General features: G+C 38.2%; 1 protein-coding gene across 1 annotated transcript in view; it reads right to left on the bottom strand.

Annotated features, from left to right (window-relative positions):
• Nucleotides 1-21,762, bottom strand: part of SRGAP1 (SLIT-ROBO Rho GTPase activating protein 1) — a 460,449-nt gene that overhangs the window by 10,552 nt on the left and 428,135 nt on the right. Inside the window, 3 exon segments of the mRNA XM_007942730.1 lie at nucleotides 3,967-4,046; nucleotides 6,469-6,693; nucleotides 10,085-10,190. Of these exon segments, the coding sequence (XP_007940921.1) occupies nucleotides 3,967-4,046; nucleotides 6,469-6,693; nucleotides 10,085-10,190 (411 nt within the window).

Below are 21,762 nucleotides of genomic sequence, written 5' to 3'. Positions count from 1 at the left end.
TTCAAACCCACCAGCCACTCCTTAGAAGGAAGATGGGGCAATCTACTTCCGTAGTGATACTGCCTCGGAAACCCAAGGAGGGGTCACTATGAGTTGGGTCTGACTTGACGGCAAATAACAACAACAACAACAGTTAATTTAGTTGTAGAATTTCAATTTGGATGATTGCTGTGGGTAAGAATATCTGTTCTTTGAAAAGAATGTTTTTCTTTCCAGTGAAATCAGATGACTATGATCAAAATGTTATCTAAAACACAAGCAGAGCACTAAGCATACTGCTGTCATACAGTAAAGAGGTAAGAGCAACTGACAGACGGCCCAGTGGGGAGACTGACACTGGGGAAGATGGATGGCTGGGGCATTCACCTTGGCTTTTCCTACCATTAGGGAAAGCAAAGAAAGAGAGACATCAGCAGTGGAAAAAGGAATGAGCCATATAGTGAAAGAAACCCAAGACAAAAGAAAGGATGGTTGCAGAGGTAGAGCTCAAAGACTTTCAAAAGCAACATCACAGAAACAGAAGCTCTTACTTTAAAGAATGTCTTCTAACTTAAGTGTGAAAATGTCAATTCATTTTACTTTTCAAGGCACAAGGAAACTGTCTTTTTTTAGTAGATGGAGGGTGGACACTAGGCATTTTGATTACCCTTCTTCAGAAATCAAATAAAATTGCTAAATAAAAAAATTATAATTGTCTTAATGAGTTATCAAGACAGTGAAGAAAACTTAAAGACCCCAAACTCAATGAAAGTGGGAATCCTGAGAGGTAAATAAAACACTAGAACAATCTGCCTTGAGAAAATTTTTCCTAGCTGGATAATTTAAGCTTCAGTTTCTGGAAGCCCAAAAGAGCCCTCAAAAGGTCCCATTCTCATTGCCAGAGTGAAATAGAAAGAGATCTTGTCTGCTTTAGTCCTCTACAGGTTGTAAACACACAAACATCCAACCCTGGGGACTTAAGGAAATCACCTGTCTCTAACCTTGGAAAAATGATCTCTGAGAATCCCAATTACACGCCAGCCCTCAAGCAGATTTGCAGCTTCAATTCACACTACCTAGGAGGCCAGGAAAACCTCAAGCTAAATGTGGTCCCAGACTGGCTGTATCCCAGGCAAAAGTAGATGAAAAACCTCTCTGGAGAAATTAACTTGCAACCAAGACCTAAAGAAATTCCCACAGACAAAAAAAAAACCTGACAAAATACATTGGAAAATGAGACTCATTGAGTGAGACCCAACAGAAACAAATTTATAAAGACTTCAGATATTAGAATTATCAGAGATATAATCTGACACATTAGAAAGGATTGATATTACGGATGAACAGCTAGAAACTGTAAAAAACTGAACAAAACACCACTTCACATTTACAAACAACCTACATTAGTAGCTGTTTTTGCTAAATGAAAGAAATCCAAAGAGGATTTTTGCTTTTCTGAAAAATGAAACTAGTGTGCAGTGTTTGTTTTGCAGTATACTGTTAAAGAGGTATGCTCAACACAAGGAGTGACAGTGGTGTTGCCAAGATCCCTCCTGAGAACTACACTGCATATACATTTTTTCTATTTTATACAGGCTGTGCATTTATCACATCACTCGTGCTTTTATTATAAGGTAGTGTTATTTTAGGTTTTATGTATTCTTTGGTATGATTTGGTAGGTTATTTTGGGAGCTAGGAAAGCTCAAAAATTCTTCCTATATTAAGTTAATGGGAATTGCTCCTTCACTTTACACCATTACAGCTTACAAAAAGTTTCATAAGAATGATCTACTTTTGGATAGTAGGGGAAACCTGTAATATAATAATTAAAAATAAAAATTCAATGGATGGCTGTCAAGCAGATTAATCAGTGTAAAAGAACAAAAGAACTTGTGGCCATGGCTAAAAAGTTACTAAAAGAAAATTAATAGCTTACATATTTATATTATTAAAAAACAAAAAATATTGAAAAATAATGTTAAGAATTAAATTCAAGAAGTTAGAAAAAAAACTCTACATATAAAAGTATACAAGTTTATTAGGAAACATTAAGTAAATGGAAATGTAATATGTTCATGGATAGGAACACTCAATATTGTAGTATCAATTATCTCCATACGAATGTATGTAGAATCAATGCAACTGTAATAAAACCCAAAAAGGTTTTCAGAATTTTTGTTTGTTTCTTTTTAGAGCTTGAAGAAGTGATTCTAAAATTTAAGTGGAATTGCAAAGGGCCAAGAATTGTCAAGAAGGACAAAATAAGAGGTATTGGCTTGTCAAATATCAAGATTTATTAAAAGGTATTGAGGCAGTGGTGTAGGGATATACATGCAGATCAGTGAAAGAGAATGGAAAGTCCAGAAATAGACTCACATATAGGCAGCACCTGATTTATGACAAAGATCTGGAGCAGTGGGGACAGGACCACTGGGGCTAGGACAGTTGGGACATTTGTGTATCTATATTAAAAAAAAAAAAAGGGTCCAACTGTACTTTACCTTACACCATACCCTAAAGTAAATAATCCTGGTGGAAAAAAGACCCCCAAGAGAACAGCAAAACCTTAAAGGCTTTAAAAAATATGTGAGAATTATCATTACCTCATAGGACAAAAGGATTTTTTAAAGAAGACACAAAATGAAATAACTATAAGGAAAAGATTGATAAATTCAACAACTTTAAAATTAGATCCTATGTTTAGCAAAAAGACATAATTAACAGAATGAAAAGATAAACTATAGAGTGGGAGGCAATATTTGCAAAGCATATATCCATCAAAGAACATCACCCAGAATCCAAAAACAATTCTTATAAAAACAAACAAACAAACAAAAACCCAAATCAAAAACCAAACAAAAGAGCCCAAAGAACTCAATAGTAAAACGTTAAAAGACTTTGTAGGAATTTTACAAAAGAAGAAATCCAAACATATAAAAATGAAAACAACCTCATCAGTAACCACAGAAATACAAATTGAAATCAGAACCTTAACACACTGACAAAATTGGCAAAGATTAAAATATTTGATAAAATTAAGGGCTGATGAATACATACAACTGGAAGGCTAATACACTGCTGGTGGGAGCGTATACTGTCACACTTAAGGAATAACAGTTATCCTGTGGTTGAAAAATGTTTTGCAGTATCGAAAGGAAGATTGGCAATCTACTTCTGTAGATATATCGCCTGGGAAACCCAAGGAGGGGTCGCTGGGTCAAATCGACTCAACGGCAGTGAGTTTTTTTTTTTTTTTTTTTTTTGGTAAAGTTGAAGACTTGATTACTCCTAGGTATATACCCTAGGTCTGGTGGCATAGTGTGCCTAAGGCATTGGACTGCTAACCAGAAGGCTGGCGGTTCAAACCACTAGCCCCTCCTCAGAAGGAAGATTGAGTGGGCAATCTACTTCAGTAGAGATACCACCTCAGAAATCCAAGGAGGAGTTACTATGAGTTGAATTCACTCGATGGCAGTGAGGTTTTTTTTTTTTTTTTTGGTTTATAGTCTAGAAAAACTACTGCACAGTTGCAGATACGTGTTCTAAAATATTCACGGCAACACTGTTCTTAATGGCAAAATAATGGAAAACACCTCACCTATTCACCAACAATGGGACAGATAAATACAACAGAATATCATTCAGTGGTAAAATAAATATATCTACATACAACAGATATAATGAATTTCAGGGCTATATTATTTAGTAGAAGAAATCATGAAAACTTCTACGACTCAATTTATAGAAAGTTCAAGAAAATGGAAAATGAACTAATAAATTGTTTAAAAATACAAACATATGGTGGTTACTTCAGAAGAGCAAGGAAGGTAATAGAATCAGAAAAGGGAGAAGATAGAAACATCTTTTTTCTAGAAGTTGGAAGTGGTTCTGTACCTTCCACAGAATTTATAAGTATTTTGTATCTATTGAATTTTTATACAAACAATTTTAAAAAAAGGATACAGAAAATGAGCACTGGGGCATACCATCTTCACTGGTGTGGGGCTCTGTGCCAGCATCCTGATCCACTTCCTCCAGGGTGCCATGCTCACTGTATGGGCTGTCACTGTGGAGCAGAAATGGAAATGGATATGAAGGTGAAATGAATGGAATTTTAAAGAAATGAAAAATTACTACTGTAAAGGACAATCTAAGACTTTGGAATGGGCAAAGAATTACTGGGTATCTTTGAATGGAATGGAATGCTGGAGACTCCAGTGATTATCTGGTCCTATAGGAGCTCTGGTAGCATAGTGGCTAAGACACTTGCCTGCTAACCAGACGGCTGGCGGTTCAAACCCACCAGCCACTCCTTGGAAGGAAGGTTGGGCAATCCTACTTCCGTAGTGATACTGCCTCGGAAACCCAAGGAGGGGTCGCTATGAGTCGGGGCCGACTCGACGGCACATAACAACAACAACAATAGGAGTAGTAGTGTCATACCTAAGGCACTTGAATGCTAACCAGAAGGCTGGCGGTTCAAAACCACCAACCACTCCTCGGAAGGAAGGCTGGGCAATCTACTTCCATAGTGATGTTATTGTTGTTGTTGTTGTTATGTGCTGTTGAGTTGGACCTGACTCATAGAGACCCCTCCTTGGGTTTCTGAGGCAGTACCACTATGGAAGTAGATTCCCCAACCTTCCTTCTGAAGATACTGGCTCAGAAACCCAAGGAGGGGTCACTATGAGTCAGGTCCGACCCAACGGCACATCACAACAACAACAACAACATAGGAGTGTGTATAACTTTGTCTTTGACTAGGTTATTTTACAATCCTGTAAAGACAGACTTTAACTTACAGAAAATTGATAGCAATATAAGTAATTCCTACCTATAGAAATGCAAATCAGTTGGATCCTGGTGGGATATAAAGAACTCTGGTAGCACAGTGGACAAGGCATTTGGCTGCTACCCAGGTCAGAGGTTCAAACCCACCAGATGCTCTGTGGAAGGAAGATGAGGTAATCTACTTCTGTAAAGACTTATAGCCTAGGAAACCCAATGGGCATCCTTATGAGTGGATTTGGTTCGGTGGGTAAGCCATTTGGCTTCTAATCAGAAGGTCAGTGGTTTAAAGATTTACAGCCTTGGAAAGCCAATGGGGGTCACTATGAGTTGGAATCGACTCATTGGTACTGGATTTGGTTTTTTGGTTTTGGTGGAATATGACTGATTATTGCCCTATGGAAAGAGCAGCTTTTTGCAAATATATTTTCACATTCTTTTACTGCATGTAAGTTGATGGCTCTTTGACTTTTTCTCTTAATTGGTTGTAGCATATTTTCTGGTTCCTTCATGAATAATGAATTAAAATCCCTAATACATGTTTATTTTATACCTGAATGAGAAACATGACTTTATCCTCTTAAAATGTATCTTTTAATGCTAACATCACCTTTCCTCAAATGTATACTGATAAATAGAAAACATGGGTCACAAGCACAAATCCGACATTACCGTAAAAGTCCATTTATATTGCTTTTGCTGGGGGACAAGGGTAACTATTACATTATTGACTTTCTACATAAAATGAGCATAATGAATACTACATATAGGAAGAAGGACCGAATGAAGGACATGTTATTGGCTATAACACTCTTTATTATAGGGTTTTTACCATTTGTAAAAAGTAGCAGCCACAGAAGGTCCTAGAGTATAATGCATCAAATCGTATTGGTCAGACATCTGTATTCTTGCTCTTTGATAAAATGAACAAGACAACAGGTTTCGTGATTTAGACTGGATATCTGGAAACACTAAATATGCCTTAGGAGTCCCTTGGTGCTGCAGGTGGTTAACACTCTCAGCTGCTAACTGAAAACGATTGGAAGTTCAAATCCCCCCGAAGCACCTCAGAAGAAAGGCGTGGAGATCCACGTCAGAAAAAACCAGCCACTGGAACCCTATGGAGCACAGTTCTACCCTGACACATACGGGTTGTCATGAGTAGGAACTGACTGTTGGCAACTGATTTAAATATGCCTTTGACACTGGCCTTGGAACAAATACAACTATGAAAACAAAATTATGTGTCTCAGTAGGTCTGAGTTTTATTGGTCTGTCTTCCCAAAGGTGTCCCTGGGTAGTGCAAATGGTTAATATGCATGGCAGCTAACCAAAAGGTTGGAAGTTCAAGTCTACCCAGGAGCGCTTTGGAAGAAAGGCCTAGTGATAAACTTCTGAAAAGTCAGCCTTGAACACCCTACGGAGCCCAGTTATGGAGTATGTTAACTGTCTGCACCACTTAGGGATGATGATGGAGTAGAAGGGACAGGATTGTAGGTGAGGTTTCCACAATAAGAAACTAGTCTTGTCACACATCTTACTATCTTTAACTTATCTCAAATGTTATTGCTTCTTTTTTGTTTTTCTTTCTTTTTAAATTGGAATAATTTGGTGGCCTATGGTCAATTTTTTTTCCTAATTAAGTTACTGTCTGTACCTCCATAATTTTTCAGACGAGGGACTAAAACTCTTAGACTTACCAGTAGTCATCTCCAGCCATGCATTTCTCATAAATAGGACCATCCAGCTCTTTAGCATCTGGGAAAATAGTCTCGTGGTGGATAATGATGGTTTTGACAATTTCATTCACATGAGCCTGGCAAGAAACCTGATCCTGTATTTCTGGGACAGGCATCAATGTTGGGCCAAAGCAGATGGCCAGGTTATAAGGGTCCATCATGTTCTCATCACTGTACTGTGAAAGACTATGAAAGGAAGCAAGAGAGGAGTTAATAAAAGAGCAAGAGGGAGAAGAGAGCAGATGTCTAACAGATACTTCATATCCAGAAAATAGAGAGCTAAAATATTGATTTCATTTTTATTATTAGAATAAAATAATATTCTATCCTACTTTAAACTGATAGTGAATCCCAAGGAAAGTAAAGCAAATTTTGGTCTTTAAATGAAAACTGAAAGTGAAATATAAGTCCTATTTGCTTAAAATTACGTGGTATTTTTCAAAACCACAGAGAAGTTGAATACAATATCCACTACAATGGGGGCCAAGATCAAGTAAATGCGCTTCATTTGTAAACATTATGGTCAGGTTCTAAACACTGCTTAAGTGTGTCGGGAGGGACGGGAACAATCTCCATAAAGCTTTATGTTGTCTTTGAAGTTGTCTTCCTACACTCAAAAATATTTCAGATTTAAGTTGTAAATCTTAAAGAATGCCTAAAAGAAGAGAAAGCAAAGCACCTTTTCTTTGTAACCACTAAGAGAAAGAAAATAATAATTGAAGGCTAAAGCACTTGACTGCTAACCAGAAGGCTGGCGGTTCAAACCCACCAGCCACTCCTCGGAAGGAAGGCTGCGCAATCCTACTTCCATAGTGACACTGCCTCAAAAACCCAAGGAGGGGTCGCTATGAGTCGGGGCCGACTCGACGGCACATAACAACAACAACAACATAATCTGCTTTATAAGACTTTTAAGACTACCAAAATGAGGCAACAACCAGTATCACAAAAGATATTATAAAGGCAAGAGAAGGAAAAAGACTCCTCCATTGTTTCATTCCATTTAAAGCTGGCAAAGTACAAACTTTGGGGAGATTTCCAGTTGACTAGCATGAATTTCTGAATTCAGTCCACTGGATATTTGTGAGATATTTTTCACAAGTGACTCAAAAGAAGCCAGCTCTTTATTACTGTACCTCTAACACATGGGGAAGGAGCTGTTCTAGGGAGACTTTACAGATGCTATCATTCAGTGGATAGAGTGTCAGTCTTGAAAGGAAATGTCAAATCCAGGTGAACAGGTGACAAATGGAAGGAGGAAAAAGAAGGACTCAACTACTTTGTCAGATGGTGACAGAGACAAAGAACTTGAGATATCATGTGGCATGATACTTTAACCTTTTTTTGGAAATAAGATAGTCTGGAAAGTAGGAAATACAAAAGCATAATTTCCACAGCTAACATATGCCTTTCCCTTCTGCCATTTCTCAAACATACCATCTTAAAAAAAAAAAAAAGTTCACAATAATAGCAAATGATTATGTTACAGATCAGCTTGAAAACAGATACAGGAAAGAGAAGTGAGTTTCAGAGCAAGGTGGTCTAATTTCCACAAGACACACTTAAGTTCAAGAGAAGAGTCACAGTTAATCTTTCTGGCTCTTTAGTGCTGGCTTCAAAAGCACAAACTTGATACAAAAGTGTTATTTCTAAATTTCAGTTTTACAATGTAAAAAGAATAGTGTACTCTCTCTTTATAGTGTCCTTGTCTCTAGATGAAGGCAAGTATGGGGAGCCAGGAGCATCTTATGGCGGAACCTGGAAGCAATGCCAGCCCTGTGATTCAAGGTGCCTTTGCCATTTTGTTGAGATCCATGGTTAGTTCAGGTTTGCAAATTTTCTTGTTTAGCAGTCTGCTTTCCTAGTCTGTTGTTTTACTGGTTCACCACTGTGGGTTGTACCAGTGTACAGGTGTGTCAATAAAATTTGGTAGAGATAGCGTGGAGAGGGCCGTGCAAGGCACTCCATATTGGAAAAGGGGAGGGGTAATGGGCAATTAAAGGCGAAGACAGTGAGCCTCCAATTTTCACAACTACCTGAGTGAACAGTCCTTTGCTCAATTAAAAGTGAAAATTTACGGCATCTATTTAAGTAAAACATAATTACACCCATTCCCCTGGACACTGCTTATTATTCAGTGGTAATTTCTATACAAATGGGTTCCTACTGTCATTTGTGATTATTTTGGTCAGCAGGATAGTCTCATTCTGTATGGATCTCTGCCAGCACTTCACAATTGTATGACACTGGTTCATGGGGTCAAACTGAGTGAATGTGATTTCAGGAATAGTCAGCTGGGTTGTAATAAATTCCCATGGCTTTGCAGAACTCAAAACCTCCTGTGAAATACATATAGATAGGTATCTGCCATCGAGCTGACTCTGACTCATGGCAACCTTATATATGACAGAACAAAATATTGCCCAGTCTTGTGTCATCCTTGTGATTGCCAGCATGTTCAAATCCACTGCTGTGCTTATTGTGCCAAGGGTCTCCCATGTTCTTGCTGGCCCTTAACTTCATGTTCTCCTCCAGTGACTGTTCCTTGCTGATGATGGGCGCTAAGCAAGTGAGTTGAATCATCTTCTGCTGTGATCTATATGGTTTTCACTGCCTCATTTTTGGGAGCAGATCACCAAGCCTTTCTTCCTAGTCTGTCTGAAAGCTCCATGGAAATCTGTCCACATGGGTGACATTGCTGGTATCTGAAATATCAGTGGTGTAGCTTCTAGCATTACAGCAACACAGAAGCTACAACAGTACGACAAGCTAAAGACAGGTAGTGGTCCAGTGAAGCAGGGAGAAGACAACCTTAATTTTAGAAAGGAGGAATCCAGGCTAGGACAAGAAGATTTTCCCCCTTACTTAATAAATTGTCCCTGAACTTCTTCATTTCTTACTGCTTAACTGAAAAGTTGAATGGCAAAGGAACTTGAGGACAGGACTTGGGGAAGATACTCTTACAATGGAGCCTATATTCAAGAAGTAACATAACTATAAATCAGGCTGCCTAAATTAAGAATATAGTTTCTTTGAGAAATCAGTGTAGTATTATTAAGATTTCTGCTACATTGTTTTTGAGAATGTTTAACAAACTTTTTCTTCTTGACAAAGTCTCATTATGTTGAATTTGCAGGACTTCTTTTTTGGATCTGTGATGAATCTCATCTGGAGTCCCACTGTTACCTGAGCTCTGATTTAAAAATGAAAAATCTCAGACATTTTATGCAGTGAGGATGTGGTTTACATCATTTTGACAAAAGCATTCATGACAAGCTTCAGATGAAGGTTGAGATACACATATTTCATTGAAATGTACTGTCTTAGCAAGATCTGGGTAGTTTTGCATTTATGGCCACAGCTTCTTGGGTACAGCTTTCATCTCTCATACAATAATAGCCTTGATCTGGGGAAGAAAGAATGTACCTTCAGTCTATAGTCAACCATTTTCTCTCTGACACTGCTGATAAATGGAACCCAAATGTACATTTCACAGGATCCAAGAACAAAGACAGAATTCATAAGAAGTGCAAATGGAATTAAGATGAGGATTGTGGCAGAGGATTAGGGTACTTACTGGTTGAGGAAGGCAAAGAGGTACCTCATCACTATAAGGACGGACCTGGGCAGGGTCAGAAGAAGTTTACGGATGTGAAGTGCCCTCTCATAGAGATTATCTATTCCTACAGAAAGAAGACAATACAGTCAGGATCCTTTCACTTGCCCCATTTAAATAAGAACATGTAGTACACATATTACAGGTATACATCAGCACATGAGCAATGCAACTGTAACCAATATAGTGAATAAGCGATCAGCTGGTGCAGACCCCTATTTCTGGGGTCTCCTCTGACCCATCACTGTTTTCGTTGACTTCCATGGTTTTGGCTTGAGAAATTTAGACATTTCCAGATGTAAAAATCATTTTTCATTTGCTGCTATTTCTAAATACTGCCTCTGAAACAGTTTCATTTCCTTTTTGTTGCATATTAACTAAAGTAGCTTCTTGGGGGCATGGTTCCTCTCCCCATATTCATTAATCCATCATATATTTATTTGACTATTACTATGCTCCAGACACTGCACTAAATTTGGAAATCTGAAATCTCTCCTTCTTCTAAATTACAATAGCACTTTATTTATATGACTTTTTTCTTTTTTTCAAACTTTGTGTTATTTCATTAATCCTTTAAAAATTAAGAGGGCCTGCTAAGGTCTCAAGCACTGGGTTAGACATTAGGGATACATTAATACAACCCTGCCCTCATAGAACTTACACCCTGGTGATGACCATTTTTTATTGTTAAGTCGTGTCTTCTCTGGTGGATGATAGACTCCCTTAAGAGAAGGGTGCCTGGGACTTCCAAGTATTATTTTACCTCTTTACTAGGAATACAAATGGTCCAAGGCTTCTTAATACTAAGGTGATCATGAACAGTAGCAAAAATATAAGTTTACTACTAATAATTCCTTATTTGTATAATGTTATCTATTTTATGACACATTTTACATTTGTTCTTCAATTTAATGTGAATAATACCACTGTGGAGTAGGCAGGGAATATACTGTCAACCTTATTTACTGGGTTAGGAAAATCCCCATTTAGTGGATTAGAGCCAGAGAGGTGAAGTGGCTTACCCAAGGTCAGCTGGCTAGCTAGACTGGGTGGCACTGTAACAAGAACCTATGTTTTCTAAGTCTGTTTGTCTTTCTTGGATTTCAAAGTACCTTTATAAAGTATAAGTTTGAATATACCCTGCAAGCACACATTTGAGAAAATATTTCAGAGAGAAGTAATATGAGATATTTGAAAATATTTTGAGGCTTCCTGTAATTACTCACTATACTTGTTCTTAATTGTTAAGATATTCTTGTATCCTACTTGAAAATTTCAGTCATTAGCTCCTAACATCTTAGTCAAGTGATTCTCCTACTTCTCCTCAGGATTTTACACATTTTTCCATCCATAAATGTAGTTATCTCTCAAAGATCTCTACCCCTGTTCTCTTCAATGACAACCATCATTCAAGGTCATGACCATCACTTCTATGAAGATAGTACCTTTGCTTCACTTTTCTCCTTTGTGTGAGAGTTTAAGTCTTAATGCTTATATCTCTGAGTATTTCACTGCTAATTTCCTAGTTGAGGCTTTTATCCTAACCTGGACCATCATTAATATTCTCCTAACTCAGTTTTCCTTTCCAATGCTTCTTAAACCAATGTTTTCGAATGTTGGCTTGGAACCACTTGGGGAGATTTTTTTTAAAAAAATGCTGATGGTCTAGATTCTTCCATACAGCCAAGGCAGGGAACTACTGCTTTAAATATTCATGCCAAGCTTATTTTTCTGGAATCAAGAGTGCTGACCCCAGTTGCTTTCCACTTATTATCAAACTACCAGGCTAACTGGACACTTTATTTTTTCCTCTACACAGCTGAAAAGATGGGGAAAATATATTAGGGTTATTTTCACTGAACCACTGATAATTTGCAAAACAATAAATAATTTATCACCAATATCATCACGTTTCCTGGGAAAACCACGTCCATTCCCATATGTGAGTATGCCATAGCTTGAACTTTATCTCTGTCACCTCTTAGAATGTACATAAAACAGCATCATATAGTTAATATTCCTATTAACATTTTAAGTGTTTCAGTATCAACTTACAATAACAGTGTAATTTCAGTAATATTGAAATGGATATGTTTATATTCTGCCTTATTACTTGGAAAGTATTTTAAAATAGAAAAATAAAGTAACACTATGAACTAGGTGGCGGTTCAAACCCACCAGCCATTCCTCAGAAGGAAGGTTGGGCAATCTACTTCCGAAGTGATACTGCCTCAGGAACCCAAGGAGGGGTCAATATGAGTCGGGTCCGACTCGACAGCACATAACAACAACAACATGAACTAGGTAGGTTACTCACATCTACTGGCTTGTTTAATAACCTTTCCAGGCAATGATAATTTTCTTTTTTTTCTCCTGAAAAGAGGGAGTGAGGGGCATCAAAAAAACCTAGCCAAAACAAAACAAAACAACCACCACAAAACAAAACAAAACAAAAACCCCAAAAACAAAAAAGGGTAACATTCAGGCCACCAGAAGTCAATAATTAAGTTTTCAACATTTCTACCCAGTTCAGTTCCAGTGTCCCAGCAGGATCAAAACATGACACAAAACAAGCTGTTTATTTTCCATGACAATGTCATGGGAACCTTGGGGAACCCACACTGTATAGAGAAGAAAGATGAAATACTTACTGATGAAGTAATTTGCAAGTCATTGAGAATTTAATGAGGTGAATTTTAAATGTATATATGTTGTTTATTTAGGCATAGCTGGGTTATTACTTCATACCCGAAATTAACTAGTTAAAACTATACTAACTGAAACATCTGATTTTTTAAAAAGTATAATTATTGCTGCTTTAACTTAAAAGAGTAAAAAGATGATTTCACAAGCTATGTCTTGAATATCTATCACAAAAAATGAAAAAAACTCTCAAAGATGAAATTATATTTTAAAAGTAAACATTGAGACTAAGTAACATTTATTCCCTTGCTCATTAAAAAAATGTTTGCATAAATTCATGCCTCAAGCCAGTTTCAAAGTTCAGTATACTTATATAAATACTAAATTGTAAAGATGAATTGTCCCATTAAAGGTCCCCTGGTTAGCTATAATCTCTACTCTTTCACAACCACATATAAAACCAAAAGGGTTATAATTAAAAACAAAACAACAACTTCTGCTGTTTTTGTTTTTTTCATTTTTATTGTGATTTGGGTGAAAGTTTATAGAGCAAATTCATTGTCCACACAGCAGTTCACATACACTTTATCTCCTGGTGTTGTCTGCAATTTCCCACAATGCAAAAGCTCTCTTCCCACTTCCTCCCCATAGTTACCTCTTCCCTGTATCCTTCCCTCTCATGTACTCCTGCCTTCAGAACTGTCTCCCTGTGCATGCACAGCCCTTCTGCTCTCCCATGATTGATCTCTTGAAGGAGTGTATCTACCTAATGTAAATGTTCAGCTCATCTGCCTGTCCTTTGTTTGGCTGGAAGTTCAATTCCAGACCTGAAGGGCAGCTAAGGGCCATAATCTCAGTGGTTCCATCAGGCTCTATCAGACCAGTGATCCTGGTCCCTTTTTTTTTTTTTTTAAATGATTTTGAGTTTTGTTCCACATTGTTCTCCCACTCAATCCAGGATCTCCTACACAGATCCCCCTCTGAGTGGTGGACAGTGGTAGCTGGGCACATCTGGGGTCTTTTAAGAGTTAAGACTATTGATTCTCCAAGGTAATCTTCGAGGTAAACTTACCAAAACCAAAACCAAACTCACTACCGTCAAGTTGGACCCCACTCATCGCGACCCCTCCTTGGGTTTCCAAGGCAGTATCATTACGGAAGTAGATTGCCCAACCTTTCTTCAAACTTATCAGGGAGAGGGTTTTAAGAACTTAAAGGTAGTTTGGGGAGGAGCCTCTAGAGGTTTTAAAAATACATAAAAATAAAAAGAAGGGAAAGTGGAAAGAACAATTCTTACTATATTATTAACATTATTTAATGCTTGTCAACTCCCATGGGGGCTAGTCACACTACAGGCTAGAAGAGGGCATGGGCATTGCTTCCAAGAGGCTTAACCTTAATTCAAGATCCTCTAGTTTCTCTCTCTCAGTTCTAAACTTAGTCCCCCAATACCTTCAAAGGCAGTTTTAAATTTCTATCTAAAAAGTACTGGAAGGATTCAGCCATAAAGAGAAATGAAGTTCTGATACATACTATAACACAAATGAAGTTTGAAATCATTATTGCATTGAGTGAAATAAGTCAGTCACAAAAGGACAAATACGATCTGATCTCACTGATATGAACTAGGCAAATGTTCAGAGACCAAAGCTTATTAGTGGTTACCAGGGGTAGGAGGGAGGGGAAAAGGAAGAATCATGGCTTAGAAGGCACTGAGTTTCTGCTAATGGTGCTGGAATAATTTGGAAAAGGACAGTGGTGATGGTTGCATAACACGTTGAACATCATCAATGTCACTGAATTATACATGTAAAAGCTGTTGAATTGAAAAATTTTAAAAATATGTATTTGTATCACACACACACACATATTGGAGGACCTGTGAGATACAGCTAAACATATTCAGGAGAAAAAAGCAACAGGAATGTAAATGAGTGAAACCAAAACACTAGTAAAATTATGTGAGGCAGGCGCACATTCTCTGCAACTACAGTAAACATAAATCAGAGCAAAGCGGAATTGCTGGCATTCCTGAAGTAGCAAATCTGTCTGTCCCAGAGGCCTCAGAGCATGATGGCTGTGAGTGGCGCTCAGAATTTTACCTCCACAGGCTTGCAGCCTACATCTTACAGAAGTTTTGCTCTAGTACAAATGATTCATTTACTTTCCCAAGCCCAGTTAGCAGGTCAAAATTTATGGTTGCTGTTGGCGCTCTGGCTAATGTACATTTCTAGCTTAGTATGAGTGTGGCAATTCAAGGTCTTTCACAATCCTTGGTTGGATGAAAAGATGGATCTTTTCCTCCTCTCAGAAAAGTTGTCAGTGAGGAAAAGCAGTATTTCATTTGGGTTTCTTTTCAACTGGGCTTGGTTTCCACAATTCAGGATCTCATGTAATTAAGTAAAAGTGGTATTCATCCAATCTGGTCACATGCTCAAGCTCTCCAGGCTCATTTATGTTCTTTTCCAAACACCGCAAGACTCTCACGTCAATGTCCCAACTTCACTTCATGGTGGTTTGACAGCTCCATGTAGCTACTTGTGTAAAATTCACCACAAAGCACAAGCTACTTCAAAAATGGCAGAAAGTCCAAATGGCACTCCTAAAAATGCCAGTTTTTCTGTGGCACCATTTGCAAGAGTATTTGTTTGCCAGAAAACAAATAATAAATGACAAGATGCAAATTTATCCTTAAGACAGGGAAAGGAATTCCTCAGTGGATACATTTATAACAGCTTTATTTAACAGCAGGCAGTGCAAATACTTCTGCACTCCATTGCCAGTCAGTGAGTATTCAAGGTGACTATCAGTCCCAGGGTAGTTTTAGGGTCACTCTAACAAGGTCAAGGGTGTTAATTATGTTTGTGTATGAATGAAAGGGAAAGAGAAAAACAAAGGGAGGTTCTATATTCTAATTCTATATAAGTAAATTCTTTTGGGTGGATCTTAGGCCAGACTTGAGTTGAGAGTTAGTGGGTGGCTATCCTAGGTAATAAATGAAATACCACAAACCTCCTAATTACACTCTTAATAGATTGACTTCTGTGAATTAACTCATTGCTTTCATGCTAATTAAATAGCAGCACTGTAGAATTAGTGTTTCCTATTCTGGCATAGTGCCTAAGGCATTTGACTGCTAACCAGAAGGTTGGTGGTTCAAACCCACCAGCCACTCCACAGAAGTGGAAGACAATCTGGTTGCACAAAGATTTACCATCTTGGAAACCCAAAGGGGGTCACTATGAGTTGGAATCAACTGAATGGCAATAAGTTTTTTTTTTCTAATTTCATTCTGATATATTATCATATTGAGGTTAGTAAAGAAACTGAGTCTTAGTCTAGAAAGTTTTGCCTATTCAGTTCAAGCTAAGTCATTAAAGTTTTATTTTTCTTTAAGAATAAAAAGAATTCCTATGAAGAGTTATAAGGCATCAAGTTGAAATCTAAAGTGTAGAGAAAAAAATCACCACACATACCAATGAAGCTTAAAGAATTTTTAGCAGCAAAAACGTACATTAAAGTGCCAGTAAAACAGTTCAAAATCTTTTTTGTTTCCATGAAACAGCAGAAGTGGGAAAACAGATTTATGTACTAAGAGGTTTACTGCAGTATTTTCTATTGTTGCAAAATTACTGGAAACAACCTAAACTTCTAAATATAGGGGATTTGTTAAAGAAAATAAAAATCATCATATGGCCATTAAAAACTGTATTTTGAAAGAATTTACTTATATGGAAATATGTCTGTGATATCATTAAATTAAGAAAGTAGTTTTTATCAATAGTATTGTATGATATAATTTTTATAAGTTAATTGAAATATATCAGAGGACAACTGCACTGGGCCAATCTGTTGCAAAAGACCTCTTTAAAGCACTAAAGAGCAAAGATGTCTCTTTGAAGAGAAAAGTGCACCTAGTCCAAGCCATGGTATTTTCAATCACCTCCTATGCATGTGAAAGCCGGACAATGAATAAGGAAGACCAAAGAAGAGTTGATGCTTTTGAGTTGTGGTGTTGGAGAAGAACACTGCCAAAAGAACTAATAAATCTGTCCTGGAAGAAGTGCAGCCAAATGCTCCTTGCAAGTGAGAATGGCCAGACTTCATCTTACCTACTATGGTCATGCTGTCAGAAGAGACCATTTCCTAGAGAAGGATATCATGCTTAGTAAAGTGGAGGGTCAACGAAAAAGAGGAAGGCCCTCAATGAGATGGACTGACACAGTGGCTGCAACAATGGGCTCAGATATAGCAAGGATTGTGAGGCTGGCACAGGACCAGGTAGTATTTTATTCTGTTGTATGTAGGGTCATTATGAGTTGGAGCCAACTTGACGGCACTTAACAATAACACATTGAAATATAATTCATATACCATCTAATTCACAATTCACATATAATTTATACAATTCAGTAGCTTTTAGTTTATTCAGAGAATTGTACAACCATCACCTCAATCAATTTTAGAATGTTTTTATCACCCCCAAAAGACCACTGTACCCAAGAGCAGTCACTCAGAATGATACAATTTTTGTGAAAAGTATGTAGCCATACTAAAAACATACTATATATACATATACATATATATATATATACATATATATATACACACACACACACACATACATACACACACACACACACACTAAAAACCATTGAATTATACATTTTAAAGTGGTGAATTTTATGTTATGTACATCATATGTCAATAAAACTGTTACAAATATATGTAGGTGTATATAGGAAAAATCTGGAAAGACATGCTAAAAATGTTAACACCTCTATGGAGAGCTATGAGGATTTTTGTTTCTTCTCCAATTTTTTTTTCACAATGATTACATTATTTGCATATAAATACTACTTTCAAAAAGTACAGACTGGCTATGTGATGATTTTTAAAGAATTTTTGTTAATGTTTTTCAGATATGATAATGGTATTGTTATGTTATATATTAAAAAACAAACAAACCCACAAACCAAGAATTCTCATCTCCCAGAGATACATACATACAAGAAAAATTACATGATGTCAGAGGGATGAAGGCTGGAGTATAGATGAGACATTTGGCCCAAAAATGAAAATTGTTAATGCTAGATGATTTATTAACTGAGGGCTCAATATATCATTCTGGCTCTTTTTGCAGATGTTGGAAATTTTTTGTAATAAAAAAGTTAAAAAGAAAGTAGGTTACAACAATATGGTAGTGCAGTTCCACTTATTTATTTATTCATTTTTTAAATGCTGTGTGCACATTTGGATTTAAAAAAAGACCAGAAAGAAGTGGACTTAAATTTGTATACACCATTGTTTCTCTTTGGGTAGTGGCAACATGGGTGACTGTATTCTGTTCTATGTACTTGTCTGTATTTTTTCAAGTATTCTACAATGACTACAGGTTGGTTTTAAAACAGGATCTCCCCTATCGCCTTTAACAAATATTTCCCTGTGTCCAAGTAGTATCCTATTATAACATGTAATGTACAATGAAGTGCTAAAGTTTCATGTGGGCTTATAACTCTGAGGCAGCCAAGAAAGATGATGAATTGCTTGAATGCCTCTTCTAGGGCAAGTCACTTGGACCTATGCCCTGGGGAATCTCAGAGCCAGGGTACATGGAAGTTCTAGAAGCTGCCCAGATTTTGTGGGTATGACCCAAAGCATTCACAAAGCCATTCATAAAGTAGATGGTTTTAAAAACAAAACCAGAAACCCTTCAGTGAGGAATTGAGAAACAACCAAATGTGTCCATTCAAATTTAGATTGCATTTAATTTCACTGTGTCTCTATCCACATAAGTAATTTTTAAAATAAAACTTGCAGTGAATTGGGGAATGAGTAATGCATTTTTTTTAAAAGAGAATGCTAAGACAAATTCCTTTTTTCTCCATTTATTTCCAAGCTTCCAAAAGATGTGACCATCAAATAGTAGAATAATAATTCACCATTAAAAAAAAAAAAAAAAAAACCTTTCCTCCAAAAAATGCAAAATAGGTAAGCAAAAACTAGTGTTCTGCAGGGACTGAAGTAAACTCTTAAAAAGATGAAAAGGGAGGATTTTTGATACAAAGTAACAGTCACATGAAACTACCTTAACAGGTAAAATCAAAGATAATTCTGGCAATGCCAGTAGATAATATGGCTAAAAAAAATCAATTACCTTGCCCATCTCTTTCTCTCTCTTATTGTTTATTTGCTGTTTAGTCAATTCTAACTCATGGTGATCCCCTGTGTACAGAGGAGAATTGCTGCATAGGGTTTTCAAGGCTGTGACCTTTCGAAAGCAGATCACCAGGCCTGTCTTCTAAGGCACCTCTCACTGGGGTTCAAACTGCCAGCCTTTTGGTTAGTGGTCAAGTGCTTAACCACTTGTGCCACATGTTTATATCATTCACTGACTAGGATCACTTTTATCTGTAAGCATCTTATCTTGTGCTTTAGGAGCTCTGATAGCGTAGTGCCTAAGGCACTTGACTGCTAACCAGAAGGCTGGCAGTTCAAACCCACCAGCCACTCCTTGGAAGGAAGATGAGGCAATCTACTTCTGTAGTGATACTGCCTCAGAAACCCAAGGAGGGGTCGCTATGAGTCGGGTCCAACTTGATGGCATATGACAACAACAACAACAATATTTTGTGCTTACATTTAAATATCTTTGAAGCCTCTTGATGTCCAAAGAGTTGTGGTACAGTGAATTACTTAGTATGGCTTTTCTAGCCATGGTCTTTGGGACTCCAACCAGATGACTGGATAGAACTATGCAAATGTGAGGTGACTGTGGCACTCCAAGGGGACTGGATAGCTTGTTAATAATGCAAATAAGACATATGGCACCCAGTGGGCATCTCACACTCACTCGGTGCCATCAAGTAGATTCTGACTCAGCAATCTTCATTGAGTTTTCAAGGCTGTAAATCTTAATGGAAGAAGACTGCCTCATCTTTCTTCTCTGGAATGACTGGTGGGTTCAAATCACCGAGCTTTTGGTTAGCAGCCAAATGCCTTAACCACTGTACAACCAGAGCTCCTTCTGGGGGTGGAACTGTGCAAATCAGGTGTGTAGAACTGTAAAGTAGGGATTTGTCAGTTTTGCCATCCCACTAGGCTTAAAATGAGCCATTGCAGAGGCAGAATGGGAGATTTCATTGCTATCAAGACAGAGTAGAACCCAGAGTGCAGTGTGTCCTTGGACCTGAGATTCCTGTACAGAGATGATGACAGAGAGATGGTGGCAGGAGCAGCAGCAGTGGCAGCAGAACTGAGAGACCAGTACAAGGCAGAGGAGTGGGCCTACAGACTGAGAAAGCTGAGTGCCTTTGGATATTAGTATTGCTGGCTGAGTAGGGTGAACCTACTGGCAGAGCAAAAAGAGCTCTATAGCACTTGCCTGAATAGGACAGAGGCCAGGCTGAGAGGCCAAGGGTTAAAGGGAGTCATGCCTATGGGCATCGCAGAGGGAAGGCTGTCCCAATGAAGAACTGATCCTTACCATTCCTGAACCTGAATTGTAACTGCTTCCAGGCAGAAGGTGGGGGCAAGAGCCAGGGATGAGACAGAGCCACGAGAATCCAGATAGGGGAGGCAGACAGGCTTCACACTGGGGCATGGGAAGTGAGGCAAAAGCCGGGGATGAGGCAGAGCTAAGGGATCCAGGTAAGGGGAGGGAGGCAGGCCCCATTCCCAAGAGGCAGGAAACGGGGGAAAAGCCAGTGACAACAGAGCTGCAGGATCCAGGTAAGGGGAGGGTGGAGAGGTTTCGAACAGCCAAGGAAGACAAACTTGTTTGTCAGTTGGTTGTACTGTGGTGGCTTGTGTGTTGCTGTGAGGCTTGAGGCTGTTTCACTGGTGTCTCTAATGCCAGCAGGGTTACACATGGTGCGCAGGTTTCAATGCAGCTTATAGACTGAGACAGACTGGGAAGAAGGAAGAGGTCATCCAATTCTTGAAGAATTGGCCAGGGAAAACCTTATAAATAGCAGAGAAACACTGTCTGATACATTACTGGGCACCTTTATGAACACCCCTGAAACACTGTCCAATACACTGCAGGAAGACCAGCCCCTAAGGTCAGAAGGCACTCAAAATACAAGTGGGAAAGAGCTGCCTCATCAGAATAGAACCAACCTTAATGATATGGATAAAGTAAAGCTTTCGGGACCACCATTTGGTGATGTGGCATGGCTCAAATTGAGGAGAAACAGCTGCAAACATCAATTAATAATCAGAACATGGAATGTAAGAAGTAAGAATCCAGGAAAACTGGAAGCTGTCAAAAATGAAATGGAACACATAAAGATTGATATCCTAGGCATTGTTGTTGTTTTTGTTATGTGCTGTCAACTCATAGTGACCCCTCCTTTGGTTGCTGAGGCAGTATCTCTATGGAAGTAGATTGCCCAACCTTCCTTCTGAGGAGTGGCTGGTGGGTTTGAACCACCAGTTTTCTGGTTAGCGGTCAAGTGCCTTAGGCACTATGCTACCAGAGCTCCTATCCTAGGCATTAGTGAGCTGAAATGGACTGGTTTTGGCCATTTTGAATCAGACAACCATATGATCTACTATGCCAGCAATGACAGTTTGAAGAGGAGTGGCATGACATTCATCATCACAAAGGATGTTTCAAGATCTGTCCTGAAGTACAGTGCTCTCAGTGATAGGATAATATCCATATGCCTACAGTTAATGCTACGATTATTCAAATTTATGCACCAATCACCAAAGCCAAAGATGAAGAAATTGAAGATTTTTATCAATTTCTGCAGTCTGAAATTGACCAAACATGCAATCAAGATGTGTTGCTTATCACTCGTGATTGGAATGCAAAACTTGGAAACAAAGAAGAATCACTGTTGTTGTTGTTATGTGCCGTGGAGTCAGCCCCGACTCATAGCGACCCCTCCTTGGGTTTTCGAGGCAGTATCACTATGGAAGTAGGATTGCCCAACCTTCCTTCCGAGGAGTGGCTGGTGGGTTTGAACCGCCAGCTGTCTGGTTAGCAG

This window comes from Orycteropus afer, unplaced genomic scaffold, assembly GCF_000298275.1.
Source record: "Orycteropus afer afer isolate SDZICR_OR568_19922 unplaced genomic scaffold, OryAfe1.0 scaffold00097, whole genome shotgun sequence".
In the NCBI taxonomy this organism is placed as follows: domain Eukaryota; kingdom Metazoa; phylum Chordata; class Mammalia; order Tubulidentata; family Orycteropodidae; genus Orycteropus; species Orycteropus afer.
The sequence above is the reverse complement of the archived record's forward strand: the minus strand, read 5'-3'. Positions and strand labels throughout refer to the sequence as shown.